This window comes from Salmo salar, chromosome ssa27 (assembly GCF_905237065.1).
Source record: "Salmo salar chromosome ssa27, Ssal_v3.1, whole genome shotgun sequence".
Classification (NCBI taxonomy): Eukaryota; Metazoa; Chordata; class Actinopteri; order Salmoniformes; family Salmonidae; genus Salmo; species Salmo salar.
In genome coordinates this window covers 36,684,247-36,702,500 of record NC_059468.1, presented here as the reverse complement: position 1 = coordinate 36,702,500, position 18,254 = coordinate 36,684,247, and the positions used below count along the sequence as shown (strand labels likewise).

The following is an 18,254-nucleotide window of genomic DNA, read 5'->3' as shown; positions in this document are numbered from 1 at the left end:
CTGTGCATGCCGCCCACATGCCTCCCAGTAAAGAGGAGAACAAGCTGCATTTAGAATGTCTAATTAGGACCCTAGCAGTGACATCACAACACAGACCGTGACAGTTGGCATTTCATAGCGGTGTATAATCATTATCAGGACAACTATCAACAGGAATGTGGAAGGGTGATTCTGTTACTAGAGGCATTGGAGAGAGAAGTGTTGGATTCACCCGATGATGATACATTGGGCTTCTGTCCGAGCGCGAATGTGTCTGTGTGAGGCGTTATCCAGTTAAACATACTGTAAGGAGTCTGAAACCCACAGCGTCTCTTGATTTAAATCAGAATGACAAGGAAGACACGGAGTGTAACAACCACCTCTTAAACAAAAGCTGTTTTATAAACCTTCCTAATCAAATTCACATTTTGTGTTATAAACAAAGGCTTAAGTCTGAGTTAGTTAATCCCAGTGTAACTAGGGGATCTGTGTGGATTACGAGATCTGACACTGAAAGTGAAAGAAATCTAAAATATTACTACAAATCTGTGATATCCCTTTGACCTAAGAGGAATGCGTTTACTCCTGTTTGCTCATTGAGAGAGCTGATGAATTAGCTTCATAACAGTCATCCCAGCACATACGTCAGTACGCCTGTGTGTTTTACAGACCCTGTGGTGAATTCCCTTTAGAAAATAGGCAGAACAACTATGTATGTCTTTCCAGAACATAGGCCCCAACGTCAGTATGCCTGTGTGGTTTTACAGTACAGTGGGTCGATGCTGATATGAGACCTACCCGAGTCTTCTGCTTCCTGATCCTCCACACCCATTTCCAAACACTTCTTACTGTGTGCCTTGGACTTCATATGCTTGGTCAGATTCCCTGTGGGAAGAGATTCAAGTTTATTAGAAACATCAAAATAAAATAAAATACAATTGTATTTGTCACATGGGCCGAATACAACTGGGGTAGACTTTAGCAGTCAAATGCTTGCTGAGTAGCAGAGTAAAAAAAAAAATATATATTTTATTTGTAAAAATGCCATAGCAACAATATAAAATGAGATGCTCTTTAGGGGCACTTTGAAATAAAAACCTAAAACCACATAGTAACCTACTTACCAATAAGGGGTTTATTTTAAAAACATTTTGGAAGGTTTGTTGAGGTGGGAGGGGCTTTCACAGCACAGGGGGAGGTTACGTAAGACTGAGAACACTTTGTGTCCCAAATGGCACCCTATTCCCTTTTTATAGTGCACTATTTTTGACTAGGGCCCATAGGACTCTGCTTAAAAGTAGTGCACTATGTAGGGACTAGAGCGCCATATGAGACAAAGGCCCGGTCTCTGGGCAGACTACATGTAATGGGTGAGTAAAGGGGACGTGGGATGATGGGCTGACACTGAGTAATGTTACTGTTCTGCAGGGTTTTGCGTGTGTAGCTGGAATGGTGAATCGTACTGTCTTTTATTAAGAGACGGAAAGAGACAAAGTCTTCAAAACGACCTAGATTCCGAACAGGAAAAAGATTAGAGCGAAACTCGGTTGAAATTAAAAAGCACCTTGAAATGTAGGAATTAAGTAATTAAGTGGAATATATGCCATCATTCTAAATGAACTATCCTTTAATTTAATTGAACAGTGCGTAAATTGGGCTCACAATGCGTGTTTCCTTGTCCAACAAAATATGCACAGTGTTTTCAGTGCATATCGCCTGCTGCTGCCGTCAGTTACTGGTAGACCATCAAACAAAAAGTAGCTGTCGAGTTAAAAATAATGTTCACGCTTTTTATTTTTTATTTAACTAGGCAAGCCAGTTAAGAACAAATTCTTATTTTCAATGACGGCCTAGGAACAGTGGATTAACTGCCTTGTTCAGGGGAACAGTGGGTTAACTGCCTTGTTCAGGGGAACAGTGGGTTAACTGCCTTGTTCAGGGGAACTGTGGGTTAACTGCCTTGTTCAGGGGAACAGTGGGTTAACTGCCTTGTTCAGGGGAACAGTGGGTTAACTGCCTTGTTCAGGGGAACAGTGGGTTAACTGCCTTGTTCAGGGGAACTGTGGGTTAACTGCCTTGTTCAGGGGAACAGTGGGTTAACTGCCTTGTTCAGGGGAACAGTGGGTTAACTGCCTTGTTCAGGGGAACTGTGGGTTAACTGCCTTGTTCAGGGGAACAGTGGGTTAACTGCCTTGTTCAGGGGAACTGTGGGTTAACTGCCTTGTTCAGGGGAACAGTGGGTTAACTGCCTTGTTCAGGGGAACAGTGGGTTAACTGCCTTGTTCAGGGGAACAGTGGGTTAACTGCCTTGTTCAGGGGAACAGTGGGTTAACTGCCTTGTTGAGGGGAACTGTGGGTTAACAGCCTTGTTCAGGGGAACAGTGGGTTAACTGCCTTGTTCAGGGGAACAGTGGGTTAACTGCCTTGTTCAGGGGAACAGTGGGTTAACTGCCTTGTTCAGGGGAACAGTGGGTTAACTGCCTTGTTCAGGGGAACTGTGGGTTAACTGCCTTGTTCAGGGGAACAGTGGGTTAACTGCCTTGTTCAGGGGAACAGTGGGTTAACTGCCTTGTTCAGGGGAACAGTGGGTTAACTGCCTTGTTCAGGGGAACAGTGGGTTAACTGCCTTGTTCCGGGGAACAGTGGGTTAACTGCCTTGTTCAGGGGAACTGTGGGTTAACTGCCTTGTTCAGGGGCAGAACCACAGATTTTTATCCTTGTCAGCTCGGGGATTCGATCTTGCAACCTTTCGGTTAACTAGTCCAATGCTCTAACCACTAGGCTACCTGCCGCCCACTTCACATTAAGATATACAGTATATTATACCTTACATTTATAAAGGTTTATAAGTAGTTTATAATAGATTTTCAGATATTACTGATTTATAAATCTGTAATAGATAGCTTTAAGGCATTAGTTATTGTAAACCAAAAGGTATATACCGTAAGGTGTAAATTAAGGCAGGGGTGAAAGTAAGACGACACACGGTCCGGGACGGCGTCCCGGCAAAAGTAATAGTAGTGGGTAAGCCGTACCGATAGGCTCACGTTCTATCACAATTACAACATGCCCAAAAAAATGATAGGTAATTACACTATTATTTAAACAGTACTGCATGTCAGACACATGAACAACTAGCTAATTGACTGGAAACCCGGTGGAATACGCGTGGACAACAGTGGATGCATCAATTCAGGCTACAGGTGTAGGGCTAATGACAATCGCAGAATATCATCACAATGTCTCTTTCCATTCATCAAATTGCGAGTGCACAGTGCACTGTTGTGATTTGAATGCTGAAATTATTTTGTGAGTGGACGAATGAGCAAAGGGTAGCCTACAGGAGCACTATTGTCAAACAATCACTTAACAATCAGATGAAAACATCATGACTGGTTGTGTTTCTGCCACATTAAAAGGCATAGGCAGCGGGTCCATAAGGCTAGGGAAAGCTTTCCCTAAAGTAAATGGAATTACATTTCCAAAAGTATATAGCCTAATTAGCTTACTCCTGTCAATGAAGAAATAAATAAAACATTCAAAATAGGCTACTACCTCAGAAAGCATGATTTGGTCACAGAGGACCATTAGCTTCTTTAAAAAAAAAAAAAAAAAAGTGGATTGTTTTAAATCGCATAGCCTAGTCAGAAGGGCCTGCAATTTGGGCAGAGCGCGCTGCAAATACCAAATAGATGATCGTTGAGTTGCGACTGTCAGTGAAAAGCAGACAGATGCAGCCAGGCATATCGCAATATTTAAAAATACAAATCACGAAAAAACTGTTTGGAAAGCAAATGGCCATTTGCTGTAAAGAGATGACAATGAAAAGACTCTCAATCTGTCTTTTAGTTATCAAAATTCGTAACTTAATTGAGCGAACAGTAGCCTATCTTATTGGTGCCAGTGGAGAACATCGGCCATATCCTCGATGAGTGTGCATAGTCACTGTCTTTTTCATTGGATCAGTGCCACTTTTGTTAGTTTTTGGAATATAATTTCCTCCTCCAGGTTAGATGGACGTCATATTGTATTTGTGTCTCCTCTTTCCGTAGGCCGATTATATGGATTAGACTAAATCGTTTTTATTGATCTGTTTGTCAGTGTCAGCAGAGTAGGCTACCCTGTCATTTTTGTAGTATAAAAAAAAAAATGTGTGCGCACACTTGGGTGTCCTGTACCGGTAAGAAATCACATCTACTTTCTTTCACCACTGCATTAATGTATAATATAAACTGGGTGGTTAAAACCCTGAATGCTGATTGGCTGACAGTCGTGGTATATCAGACCGTATACCACCAGTATGACAAAACATTTATTTTTACTGCTCTAATTACATTGGAAACCAGTTTATAATAGCAATAAGGCACCTCTGGGGTTTGCGTTGTGTCTAAGAACAGCCCTTAGCCATGGTATATTTGCAACATACCACACTCCCTCGGGCCTTATTGCTTAAATATGTATATATATATATATATATATATATATATATACACACACAAAAGTATGTGGACACCCATTTAAATTAGTGGATTCGGGTTTCCATGGCTGAGCAGCCGCACACAAGCCTAAGATCACCACGCGCAATGCCAAGCGTCGGCTGGAGTGGTGCAAAGCTTGCCGCCATTGGACTCTGGAGCAGTGGAAATGCGTTCTCTGGAGTGATGAATCACGCTTCACCATCTGGCAGTCTGACGGACGAATCTGGGTTTGGCGGATACCAGGACACCTGCTCCAATGCATAGTGCCAACTGTAAAGTTTGGAGGAGGAGGAATAATGGTCTGGAGCTGTAATTCATTGTTAGGGCTAGGTCCCTTAGTTCCAGTGAAAAGACATCTAAACGCTACAGCATACAATGACATTACAGACGATTCTGTGCTTCCAACTTTGTGGTACCAGTTTGGGGAAGGCCCTTTCCTGTTTCAACATGACAATGCCCCCATTCACGAAGCGAGGTCCATACAGAAATAGTTGGTCGAGATCTTTGCGGAAAAACTTGACTGACCTGCACAGAGCCCTGACCTCAACCCCATTGAACACCTTTGGGATGAATTAAGACACCGACTGCAAGCCAGGCCTAATCGCCCAACATCAGTACCTGACTTCACGGATGCTCTTGTGTCTGAATGGAAGCAAGTCCCCACAGCAATGTTCCAACATCTAGTGGAAAGCCTTCCCAGAAGAGTGGAGGCTGTTATAGCAGCAAAGAAGGGACCAACTCCATATTAAAGCCCATGATTTTGGAATGAGATGTCCACATACTTTTGGTCATGTACTGTAACAGCTATTGATGAATTTATTATAAACCAGACCATGCTACTGCTGCCGTCAGCACTGACCTTTAGTCTTGAAGGAGAAGTTGCAGTGGGTGCAATGGTAGGGCCGTACGTCAGAGTGGGTGCGGATGTGTTTACGGAGCATGCTGGGCTTCTTGCAGCGGATCCCACACTCCTCACAGATGTATTTACCACGACCCCGCCCACGCACGTACACATACTCTTCGTTAGATTTGAATCTGCACGGTTGACAGAAGAGGTGAGAAATAATCATTGTATAAACCAAACAACTCAAATCCTTAAATTATTGAATCACATAAATGTGAAATATTTTTCAATATGGCTGGGATACATACCCTCCATCAAATATCTTGACTCTCCGTGGCTCTTGTTTGGATGAGGAAGAATCCTTGTCTGATTCACTGCTCACCTGAGTCTCAGGTTTCACTTTGCTGTTATTCTCAGTTGTTAGAGACTTCTGATGCTTCAGGACCTAGGAAGTAAGTTGATTTGAGAAAATAGCTAAGCACAAGAAAAGAAAAGATAATGTGATAACAAGGCCCCTTCACAAATTTCCATCATTAAATTATGGATCAAATTGATTGGATTAAGGATTAGAACATTTAACACTGATAATTATACAAATAAATGTGCAAAATGGTTGTAACCTTAGGCATGACGTCTTTCAGCTTGCTTGAATAGGCCAAGATGTCTGATTTCATACTTGTCGTTATGGCCTCTGTGTAGTGTATTTTCTTTGAGTTCTGCTTGGAGTTGAAGAGAGACATCACCACCTTGGTGGGCAGGCCCAGTGGGTGGGGTTTGTTGGGGCTCACTGCCCAGGTGGAGTAGGCCGAGATCTTCTGGTCCATCTGGGGAACATGCAGAGGCTTCCTCTTCATCAGGTAACACCAGGTGAAGGTTGTGGTAGTTTTCAGGCTGGGGAAAGACAGGCGGTGGCTGTCTCGTGTGTTGACCACAGATACAGATGAGGCCAGTTTCACCTGTCCATGGAAAGTCGAAGGTCTAATGGGACACTTGGCAGGGGGCCATTTCTGTTCCTCGCTCTTGTCTTGAGGCTTCAGGCAGGCGTTCGCTGGCACGGAGGAGACGTGACTTCCTGGAGCAGTGGTTAATGCAAAGCTTGGCTGTAATTGAGCAACTACAGTAGATGGTTCATCCTGTCCGGGGCTTTCAGGTGTCATAGTCTTGCGGTTATTAGGAGTCTGGGCGTTCTTTTCATCCACTGGTTTCTCGTATTGCAGTGGAGGAGCCACAGTTTCAATGGGACTGTCTGCTGATTCAGTGGTGCACACCTGACGGACTAGCATTAGCTTCCGTTGCCTAGTCACCTCTGCCATGTTGGAGTTCAGGTAGTTGACGGACCTGCCGTCAGTGAGGCATGCAGCACCATGTTCATCCTTTGCTCGCTTCTGATGTTTTTCCATGGCGATGTCCAAGCTATTGGCAGGGGAGAGCATTCTCTTGCTTGAGGCAATGGGCTCCTGTTGTGGACAGAGGGTCACAGCTGCCATTTTCTGGGTGCAGTGTAAGGAGCCCAGGGAGGGAGCTATTTGAGTTTCACCAAAATGGCTCTGGGTATTGGAAACTAAATTGCGTTTTACTTGAAGGCCAGCAGATGCTGGAGGCCTGTCCTTGTTCATATCTGGTACGGTCTTTGTGTCCGTATCTACAACATGAAGGTTGTAGAGGCTGCCTTTAATGGCCACAGAAGAAGGGTGCATCAGCTCATGGGTTATCAGGATCTGTGGCAATTGGGGAGCACCTGGCTGGGTTTGAGAAGTTCGGTTGTTTTGTAGGCCTATAGGCAATACTATCGACTGTGTCTTATTCCCTACAATCTGATGACACGGTTGTGCCACATAGACATTGTGGAGAACATCTGAAGACTTTGACACACTTTGCATCCGGTTGGCAATGGGTATTGTTAAGACGGGCAAGGTTGTCTGAGTACCCTGTGTGGAGGAGTATGTTTTGCTTGATCTCAGAGCAGGACACCGCAGTTGGTACTTGGGCACAAAGCTTTTCTTGTCTTGAGAGTCAGCAGACTTGCTCTGAGCATCTTCTTGGCTGATCACGACATTAACTGCAGATTGCTGTAGATTTTGGCATGTCTGAACCCTCGATGTTAGGTGCCAAGGGTGTGGAAGACCATGAACTTGAGGCAGTTGACTTTGGCTGCCCAGGTTAATGCTTTGCACTATTTTGTCGTTGTGCTGCAGGAGAGTTTCTCCAGAATGCAAAATAAAAGGTTGGGCAATGGGAGGATTGTTGGCAGTCTGTTGCATCTGTTGAGGCCTCTGCTGAGATATAGAGATTACAGTGGGGAGCCTCTGGACAGCGATAGCATGATTCCCGACATGTTGCTGACTCTCCGGCCCAATCTTTAAAGACATCTGGCGAACCAGTGGCCCCCTTCGCCTTTCAATGAGAGGTACATGCGGAGACAAGGAGGTTTGAGCACTCTTTCGCAGTTCCAATGGTGACATTGACCTGTCGGGTGGCAGAGACCTGCTGGGAGACCCAATGCCACAGTCGAAGGACTTGCTGCGATAGTCGCAAGAGATCTCCACTGAGGGTTGAGTGCAACTGATCTGTTCTGAGGCAGCACGTCTCATCATTCCAGGGACCCCTAGGGTGTTGAAGGCTATTGGTAGCCCTTGAAGCTCACCGATTTTGTTGACACATTCTCCTCTGGAGGGGCTCTCGGACCTGAATGGCTCGTCCCAGTCGAAGGAGGCTGATACGCTGGAACATCTTGAGAGGCTACTGTCCCTGCTGAGGCTTCGAGACAGTGAGGACTCGAAGCTGGATTCTCCAGAGGAGTGCTCCATCTGAGCCAGACGGATTCTCTTCTTCTTGGGTGGAAGCTTCTCTGTGGGTAGCTTGGACAGGCTCTCGCTCCTCTGGGGCCAGTTGAATGTATCTGCTGCCTTTTCCCCTTGCTCAGTGCTATGACCGTCATGCTCACGATCAGGTTCCTCTGTGACCAGGATTTCAGGAATGTTGTTCTGGCGAACCAGGCGAGACTGCTGGACAGCAGCGCAGCTCTCAGTCACTGCTGCTAATGTGCGGTCAACACGGTTTTCCATCCCTCCCTGGTTGGCACATTTAGGTATGGACATCTTTTCATGATAGCTCTCTAATGAAAGATTGGCTGTAGCGTCTGCCTTAGTTTTTCCTGTGCTATGGCCATCTTTGTCCAGGAAATCAACAGGAGAGGCTCTGTCAATAGGTTCAGAGATCTCAAATGAATTGGGCCTGCTTAGAGAGTTGGTATGTCTGATAACTGATGTACCGCTGCCTTGCCTCTGTAGGTCGCCTCTTTCTTTACCAGAGGTGTTAACCTGGGTTTCTCTGATCGGTGACAGTCTTGATTCTGTTGCATCTGTAACTCCTGCTATTAGCAGAATTTGAGGTATTTGCGGTGGGTTGCTTTTAGGCAGTAGATCAACCTTGATAGCGTGCTGAGAAAATGTCTGACCTGAACTGGCTGTTGATAGTTGGCAAGAATCAAAACTAACAGAGCATGGGGGATTAGTGTCAGTTGGTGATTGGTCATCATCGTCACCAACACTCTTCATTTTCCTTCTTTTTCTAATTGATTGCTGTTGGTCCATTATGCCTGAAATACCTGTTGTTCTGGGGACTAATGGCTGCTGCATGCCACGCTGAAAAACATCCAGCTCAGTCTCTCTGACAGACATCAGCTTGTTTTTCGGACCATGAAGTTCTGAACAATAGAATTTCTTGTGATTTTCAAAGTTTTCTAGTTTTCGGTATCGGTTACGACAGGTCTCACACTCATACATTGTGCCTTTGCTCTGCTGAGGCTTTCGGTTTGGGTCTTGTGCATGCTCAAAAGACCTGCTCCTTTGCATTGTCACAGTGGAAACGCTAGAACCATGGTAACCTTCATCCATGGAACGGACTGCGGTAAGGACCTCACTTGTGGAGAAATGTTCCACTGCTACTTGCCGTACAAGGGTACGAGAATGTATTGCTGGATTTGGGGTAGAGGGAGCAGATGAAAACACATCATCGTTTAAGGAACTCATTTTTTCATCAAAAGACTGGCAGATCCGTAGTATGTGGGGTTGTTGGGTAACGTTTGGTGGGAGACCCGAGTGCCCTGGAGTTGTGGGCATAGAATTACTTCTTGTTATTGGTAAACAGTCCATCGGTGGATACTGATTAGGTACAGACAATAGCAATACTGGCTTAGAGTTTTCTGTGGGGGTGAATGGGGACTTGGGTATGTCTGAGCTGGAACTTGACCTTCTCGCCATTGGCTTAAGGTCAAACTGAAAAGAGTCTTTAAATATATAAGATTTGGGGGAGTCTATGCTACCTCTCCTGGAAAGAGAAGTCCTTCTTGGTTTGACACTGTCCAGCTGTTTGTCGTCAACCACTGCCTCATTGTCTGATATTAACTTTGAGATCCGCTCCTCGAGAGAGAGTGCCTTTGTTACTAATGGTGGACGCATTTGTCCTTGCACAACATGTGGCTTCTCCATGGAAGCCACATTCATAACAGTGGCAACCACTGCAGGGAGATTAGGAAGTGCATTTTTGGTGACATCCATGTCTGTTGGTGGGGTTAGCTTTACAAAGGGACTCGGGGGACTCATGGCCTGGTCTGCGCTTTCAGAACGTGAGAAATACCCAGAGTCAGTGCTGCCTAAACTGCGGGGACTAAGCAGACACTTGCCCTGCTGCTGCTGAGAAAAGTCTGTGGCCTGCTGCCTTTGAAGCTGACCATGTCCGCCTCCTGGTGGGGACCTACACTGTTGATCCTCATCCTCACTTCCTGCATCCTGCAGGGTGATTGTGCAATCCACCTCTTTCAAGGACGACAGGACGGTGATGCTGGATCTTAGATGTGCCGTTTGGAAGTCCCTTTGCCTTTGGGCAGTAGCCTGCTCAGGGGTAGAGTCTGCAACTCTTGGACTGTCTGCCCGTTGAGGCAAGACATTAACAGGATAGACGACTACTTTCGGGAGGCCAGCTGTCCCTTTGGACTCGTAGCTCCTCTGACTCGTCGTTGGTTTAAGCGTTTCGAAAACAGCCGATAGGTCCCCTGTATCCCCATGGTTGCCTTGTGTTGTGCCTGCACTCTGCAAACTGCTCTCAGAGAATGCTGCAACACTACTTTGTGACGAGTCAGGGTCCAGCTCCGCTGTGCTACTTTCCTCGTCACTGTCCCCGCTTTCCTCTACATCTGAATGTGTTCCGGGTGCTTTGTCAGACTCCACGGAGAGGGACCCAGTTCCAGAGTCGGAACGTGCCACAAGCCCCAGTTTTATTGCGTGAGCATGGGATTTCTTATGCTTGTACAGATTGCTCTTGGTCTTGAATGAGAAGCCACATGTAACACATGGGTAGGGACGTTCTCCTGTGTGGGACCTGATGTGCTTGAGGAGCACACTGGGCTTTGCACATGGTCGACTGCAGTATTCACACACATACTTCCCCTGCTTCTTAGGCTTCTGGTGCTTTGGGGAGATGCTACACATCTGTTCAAGACCAAAGTTCACAACTGTGGCCATATGGACTGGGTTGTAACCAGGTGTAACAGGGACTTGAATGGTACTGGGGACACTGGCAGATAGGGACTGGCATGTGTGGACCACCGGTGGCTGGCTCTTGGGTAAGGAATTGGAGCCAGATGGAACAGGTGCATGAGTATGGGCAGCAGAGGGCCCAGTACTGAAGCTCATTTGTAGGACAGGCTTTTCCCGGTTGCTGAAATACTGTGTAGCATGCTGTGAATTCTGCAAGGGAGTAGCCTGGGTAGAGGCCTGCACGGTGGTGAGGCTCTCTTGTTTATTTACAAAGTAAGATTGCATATGGCCAGGCTGAGTTTGGAGTCCAAAATGTTCAGCTGGCATAGCATTCAATTCACTAATAAACTGGGCAGAAAGAGTTTGACTTGGTTTTCCAACAGATGTGACTGGAAAATGTGTGTTTCTTTCTGCCAAGGAGCTGAAGTCCGGTTCCATAGCCTTGAGCAAGACCTCAAGTGGAGCACTGGCGTGGTAAGTAGATTCACCTTCACATCCAGTTTCGCCGCTCTTACGGTCCTTGAGCTGCTCAGATTCCCCAACACCAGAGGCAGACCCCTCTTTACCACTGACCGGATCAAGAGACTGTGGCTTTGAGGAAGACACTTCCCTCTGCTTCAGTCTATCATTGTCAATGGATGATGTCAGTCCCTCAGAGGATTCAGCAACAGGCTGAATGTTCTCCGTATCTCTGTTCCGGCTTGGTGAGCTGGCAGGGTTTCGAGAGGGGCTGTCGGGATTGGAGCAGGAGTTCGCAGCCTCCTTGGACGAGGTCTTGGACTGCAAGGGCTTCTTCACAGGAGATTTGGGTATTTTCTTGAGCTGGTTCTCTGTCACAACCTTTTTCCTCTTCAGTCCCTTTATGTTATCTGCACTTGTTCGACCACCCTCACTGATCCCTGTGAAGCAAACAAAAAGATCATATTATTTCAATATGAATGTTAATTTAAAACCTTACGATAAAGTTTATAGTTTCTGCAAAAATAAAAATACTCCCATATGCTATGAGGATCTTCACTGAGAATAGATATGATTCACTGCATTGAGATTCACCAACCAGATAAAAATCTGGTTTTGGTCTGTGTTAGAATAATTCACCCTGCCAACTGTGCTACCAAGCATCAGTTTCTTGATCAATTGGAAGTGAAGTTAGTTACATAACACTCCTCAATGCATGGATTTCCTCTCACATTTTTCTGACAGTTTCAATCCAAATAATGTTGTGTCGCAGGCATATTCCTAGTTTATTTTTATCCTGCACAAAATATTCAGAACATGATAATCAATTAGGGTATTTCACAAAATAAAACAAATCATCATCACCACCACAGCAATGTTTACATAACCAGTTGCATTAAGTATCCGTCTTTCTACCAGAAAGATAAATGTCTGTACTCTACCTGTGCATCAGTGTTTTTAAGGCTAGCAGCAAATCACTGTCGGTCGTTCAGTAAAACCTCTGTCCTCAACACCAACTCTAGCCAAGCTTTACCGCTCGCTGCCTTTTGTTTCTAACAGCTCAACAGATGAGGCTTTGTGTTTTGGGCTCTGGAAGTTCTCCTCAGCCGCCCTAGCTGTGTGTCTGCAGAGCTTGAAGTTCTCCTCAGCCGCGCTAGCTGTGTGTCTGCAGATCTCGAAGTTCTCCTCAGCCGCGCTAGCTGTGTGTCTGCAGAGCTCTGGAAGTTCTCCTCAGCTGCGCTAGCTGTGTGTCTGTAGCCACTGAGGCCCACGCATCAATACAGTATGTTTAAAACCGTCTCTCTCTCTCTCTCTCTCTCCCTCTTCGTTTTTCCCAGTCTTTTTCAAAACATCCCTCACCATTTTTCCCTTTCATTATGATGTGGTGGATTAGTTGAGGATAGATGAATAAAAGCATACTGATCTCCAATATTTACCTTTATGCAATGGTAATGTAAACACATTACATATGCATACATGGCCATGTACTGTTATAATCTCCACCCGGCACAGCCAGAAGAGGACTGGCCACCCCTCATAGCCTGGTTCCTGTCTAGGTTTCTTCCTAGGTTCCTGCCTTTCTAGGGAGTTTTTTCTAGCCACCGTGCTTCTACACCTGCATTGCTTGCTGTTTGGGGTTTTAGGCTGGGTTTCTGTACAGCACTTTGAGATATCAGCTGATGTAAAAAGGGCTTTATAAATACATTTGATTGAAATTTGATTGATACATTAAATAGGTAGTGCATGTGTGTTGTTATAGTACACAGATGTAGTCAGTAATGAAGTCAATCCCTCATTGCACTTAAAGAATCAATATTACCAGCGCTAATTAGTAGCATGTCATATGAATACATAACATCGAATACAGTCAGGGAAACAACAGGTGTATTTCATTACTACATAACTCAGTGAAATTGCAGCTCTTCACCTGTGGGTGTGCTGTCAGTCTGTTACCCAACAAAATAAAGAATCTACTGTTCAAACCAGACACACCCATCGAGGGCTGTCCCAGAACCTCTAAACCTGGCCTTGTGGTCTAAGTGACATACGGTTACCCCGGCATGATTTCATGGCTTTAAGAAAGGTATTTCCCCCATTACCCACAAATGACGTCAAGATCCCTATTAGTCCCTGACATCCTGATATATATTGGCCCTAAGTTACATTTGGTCTTATAAATTAATGAGCTTATAAATCACTTATCTGCACTTGTGATAAATGTGCTTTATTACCAACCATATTTAAGCTGAAATTAACTAGACAGGAATGTTACTGGGAATACTATAATAGTCATATATATTATTATATAAATATCTCCTAATATAGAATGGCTGTGAGTTAGAATGCAAGGGGGAAAATGACTGAAAGTCAAGGAAGATCAGTGGCCATTCAGAAGTTAAGAAAAGGTGTGTCATAGCATCCTAGTATAGCAACACCTATTGATAGAGTAAAGCTGCTTTTAACAGTGGGGATTAACCTGTGATTGACAGGCCAGGTGACATCATCAGCTGGTGTATTTGGAGAGGGGATTTAGGTATTCTATATATTGTTGGTTCCGAATCCTCTCCCTTCAACACATAACCCCAACCAACCTCATTCGAAAGGGAGAAACAGTCAGAGCAAGCTTACAGCTTACACAGTCTATAAATAAAGTTGGGTGTTTCTGAGATTCATGTGAGATGAGGTAAGGAGTGGTTCATCCTAGTTCTCAGGGTACTGTCGAATCAGGTAAGCCGAGGGTTGGGTTCAGAGCTAACCCTGTCCACCATCACGTCATGTCCTTTACAAGAACTGTTACATCACAGAACACTTCATTAGCAGGTCAGAAAATAGCTCTCTCACAGGGGGCCATTTCCAGCATTGAAAAAGCACTGCCTTCTGATCTATGGTAAAACCTGGAAGACTAGGCTTTTCTACAACTGTATCCCATACAGCACCCTATTCCCTATATAGTGCACTACTTTTGACCAGATCCGTATAGGCCCTGGTCGAAAGTAGTGCACTAAAAAAAGGGAATAGGGTGCCATGTGGGACACATCCTGTGTAGGGGGATCAGGGGGATTTAAATGGGATAGAGGAAATACCGGAAACCCTCCAAGTCTAGTAATCTCCTTGGCATACTCACACTGAGCTTCCTAGCTAAGGAACACAGCCTTACAGACTTCAAGGCAGGCAGGAGAAAATATTTAGACTATGGTAATGTCCCAAATAGCACACTATTCCCTATATAGCCCACTACTTTTGACCAGAGTCCCATTAGTCCTGGTGGGCAAAAGTAGTGCACTACATAGGGAATAGGGTGCCATTGGGGTTGCACACTACATCCACTAGTTCAAAGAAACTGGACCAAAGGACCATCTGACCAGTACATCTCTCTGTTTGTCTACCGTTAGCATAACCACTCAAGTAAAATGAGTGACTGTGACTGACCAATTAAAATGTTTGTTGCATTCATAATACAGAAAACAAGAAAACGTTGAATTGACTGATGTAGGGTACATACAGTGCATTGGGAAAGTATTCAGACCCCTTGATTTGTTTCACATTTTGTTATGTTACAACCTTAACCTAAAATGGATTAAATATTTTTTTTTACTAATCAATCTACACACAATATCTCATAATGACAAAGCGATAAAAGGTTTTTGGTAATTTTTGCAAATGTATTAAAAATTAAAAAATCAGCAATACCTTATTTACATAATTATTCAGACCCTTTGCTATGAGACTTGAAATTGAGCTCAGGTACATCCTGTTTCCATTAATCATCCTTGAGATGTTTCTATAACTTGATTGGAGTCCACCTGTGGTAAATCAAAATTATTGGACATGATTTGGAAAGGCACACACCTGTCTATATAAGGTCCCACAGTTGACAGCACATGTCAGAGCAAAAACCAAGCCATGAGGTCGAAGGAATTGTCCACAGAGCTCCGAGATAGGATTGTGTCGAGGAACAGATCTGGGGAAGGGTACCAAAAACATGTCTGTAGCATTGCAGGTCCCCAAGAACACAGTGGCCTCCATCATTCTTAAATAGAAGAAGTTTGGAACCACCAAGACTCTTCCGAGAGCTGGCCACCCGGCCAAACAGAGGGAGGTGACCAAGAACCTGATGGTAACTCTGACAGAGTTCCATAGTTCCTCTGTGGCAATAGGAGAATCTTCCAGAAGGACAACCATCTCTGCAGCATTCCACCAATCAGGCCTTTACAGTAGAGTGGCCAGACAGAAGCCATTCTTCAGTAAAAGACACATGACAGCCCGCTTGGAGTTTGCCAAAAGGCACCTAAAGGACTCTCAAACCATGAGAAACACGATTCTATGGCCTGAATGCCAAGCTTCATGTCTGGAGGAAACCTGGCACCATCCCTATGGTGAAGCATGGTGGTGGCAGCATCATGCTGTGGGGATGTTTTTCAGCGGCAGCGACTGGGAGAGTAGTCAGGATCGAGGGCAAGATGAACAGAGAAAAGTACAGAGAGATCCTTGATGAAAACCTGCTCCAGAGCACTCAAGACCTCAGACTGGGGCCGAAGGTTCACCTTCCAACAGGACAACGACCCTAAGCACACAGCCAAGACAACGCAGGAGTGGCTTCAGGACAAGTCTCTGAATGTCCTTGAGTGGTCCAGCCAGAGCTCGGACTTGAACCCGATCTAACATCTCTGGAGCGAAATAGCTGAGCAGCAACGCTCCCCTTCCAATCTGACAGAGCGTGAGAGGATCGGCAGAGAAGAATGACAGAAACTCCCCAAATACAGGTGTGACAAGCTTGTAGCGTCATACCCAAGAAGACTCAATGTTGTAATCGCTGCCAAAGTACTGAGTAAAAGGGTCTGAATACTTACGTAAATGTGATATTTCCAGTTTTTTATAAATTTGGAATACATTTTCAAACATGTCTGAAGACCTGTTTTCGCTTTGTCAATATGGGGTATTGTGTGTAGATTGATGAGGATACTTTTCAATTTTAGAATAAGGCTGTAATGTAACAAAATGCGGAAAAAGGGAAGGGGTCTGAATACTTTCAGAATGCACTGTAGACTGATGTTCGGTACATTGATGTGCTGCGTGTCATTATAGGCTACTGTTTATCACACGTATTTAGGCTACTGTATATCACATGTATTTAGGCTACTGTATATCACATGTATTTAGGCTACTGTATATCACATGTATTTAGGCTACTGTATATCACATGTATTTAGGCTACTGTTTATCACATGTATTTAGGCTACAAATACTTTGTCCTATTAAGAAGTAAAAAATACACTTTCGGTGTTTTCCCACAGAACACTGGCAATTTGCAGGGGTACGTAAAAATGGCACAGTAAGTTCTTTATAAAACACTGAGTTACTGTGAGTAGTATGTAAAACTGGCACAGTACGTTCTTCATAAAAAAATGAGTTACTGTGAGTACAAGAGGAAAATAAATCCCCCTCACATACACTTAGTCTGTTCAAAGTGAAATCATTCCATTAATAACCTTTGAATGCTACTCATTGATAAGCATTTAAAAAAATATATATCACTTTTTCTCCACAATTTCTTGATATCCAATTGATAGTTACAGTCTTGTCCCATCGCTGCAACCCCCGTACGGACTCAGGAGAGGCGAAGGTCAAGAGCCATGCGTCCTCCGAAACATGACCTGCCAAGACACACTGTTTCTTGACACACTGACCGCATAACCTGGAAGCCAGCCTCACCGATGGGTCAGAGGAAACACCATACAACTGGCGACCGTGTCAGCGTGCATGCGCCCAGCCCAACACAGGAGTCGCTAGAGTGTGATGGGACAAGGACATCCCGGCCGGCCAACCCCCCCAACCCGGAAGACACTGGTCCAATTGTGCGCCGCCTCATGGGTCTCCCGGTCACGACCGGCTGCGACACAGCCCAGAATCAAACCCGGGTCTGTAGTGACGCCTCAAGCACTGCGATGCAGTGCCTTAGACCGCTGCGCCAGTTGGGAGGTCCATTGATAAGGAATATTACCTTTCTGTGCACTGGAGAGGAATATTACCTTTCTGTGCACTGGCTTTGGGATCTTTCAGTTCTTTCTGTGCTTCTTCGATTTTATCTGCAACACACAAAAAAAAGGAGAAACGTTGGTTTCCAGCACAGAGAAACAAATCATAGGGACACAAGGCAAATTACCCAGAGGCAATGTAGAAAGGAACTACTAAAACTGAGGATGCTTCCCACACGGGTGTTGTTTTAATTCTACTATAGAACCAGACATTCTTCCATGGCAAATGGAGGACAATGGAGAAAACCATCAGTATGATGGCACAGCACTTAGGGCTAAGACACACATAGGATACATCCCAAATGGCACCCTATTCCCTACATAGTGCATCACTTTTGACCTATAGGACCTGGTCAGAAATAGTGCACTACAGAGGGAATAGGGCGGTATTTGCTACACATGCAGTGTTGAGAAAAAAAATCCTTCATCAATTCCACAGCATATGCATGATAAATGGTAGGGGGCAAACAAATTAATGTGGTGTTCTAATTTAACTCTAATTATCGTTAAGATGGGCTTCGAAGGCGATCTACAGGTAACTGCCCCCCCCAAAATGAAACACCAACAGAAATGGTCTTAATAGGGCGCCAGCACGGGCCGCCAGAACAGCTTCAATGAGCCTTGGCATAGATTCTACAAGTGTCTGGAACTCTGTTGGAGGGATGTGACATCATTCTTCCACCAGAAATTCCACCATTTGGTGTTTTGTTGATGGAAAACGCTGTCTCAGGCTCTGCTCCAGAATCTCCCCTAGGTGTTCAGGAGGGTTGAGATCTGGTGGCTGAGACACACAAGAGATAAGCAGCAGATCTTGATGAGATGTAATTTGAAGTAATTGGAGCACCCTATCACGGCACAGCAAAAACAGCGGCATGATCGCACAATGATTTTCAGGAAGTTGAACCAACTTGTGGTGCAGGAG

General features: G+C 44.9%; 1 protein-coding gene across 9 annotated transcripts in view; it reads right to left on the bottom strand.

The window, feature by feature from the left end:
• LOC106589029 (zinc finger protein 40) overlaps window positions 1-18,254 on the bottom strand; it is a 121,546-nt gene that overhangs the window by 8,138 nt on the left and 95,154 nt on the right. For all 9 annotated transcript variants that reach the window (XR_006762472.1, XR_006762473.1, XM_045709768.1 and 6 more), the window contains 5 exons: window positions 17,327-17,383; window positions 5,922-11,737; window positions 5,610-5,746; window positions 5,317-5,492; window positions 778-864 (listed from right to left, as the gene is read on the bottom strand). Coding sequence is in view for 7 of the 9 variants with exons in the window: in XM_045709768.1 (XP_045565724.1) it covers window positions 778-864; window positions 5,317-5,492; window positions 5,610-5,746; window positions 5,922-11,737; window positions 17,327-17,383 (6,273 nt within the window). In the remaining 2 variants the exon portion in view is untranslated. The remainder of the gene's footprint in view (window positions 1-777; window positions 865-5,316; window positions 5,493-5,609; window positions 5,747-5,921; window positions 11,738-17,326; window positions 17,384-18,254) is intronic.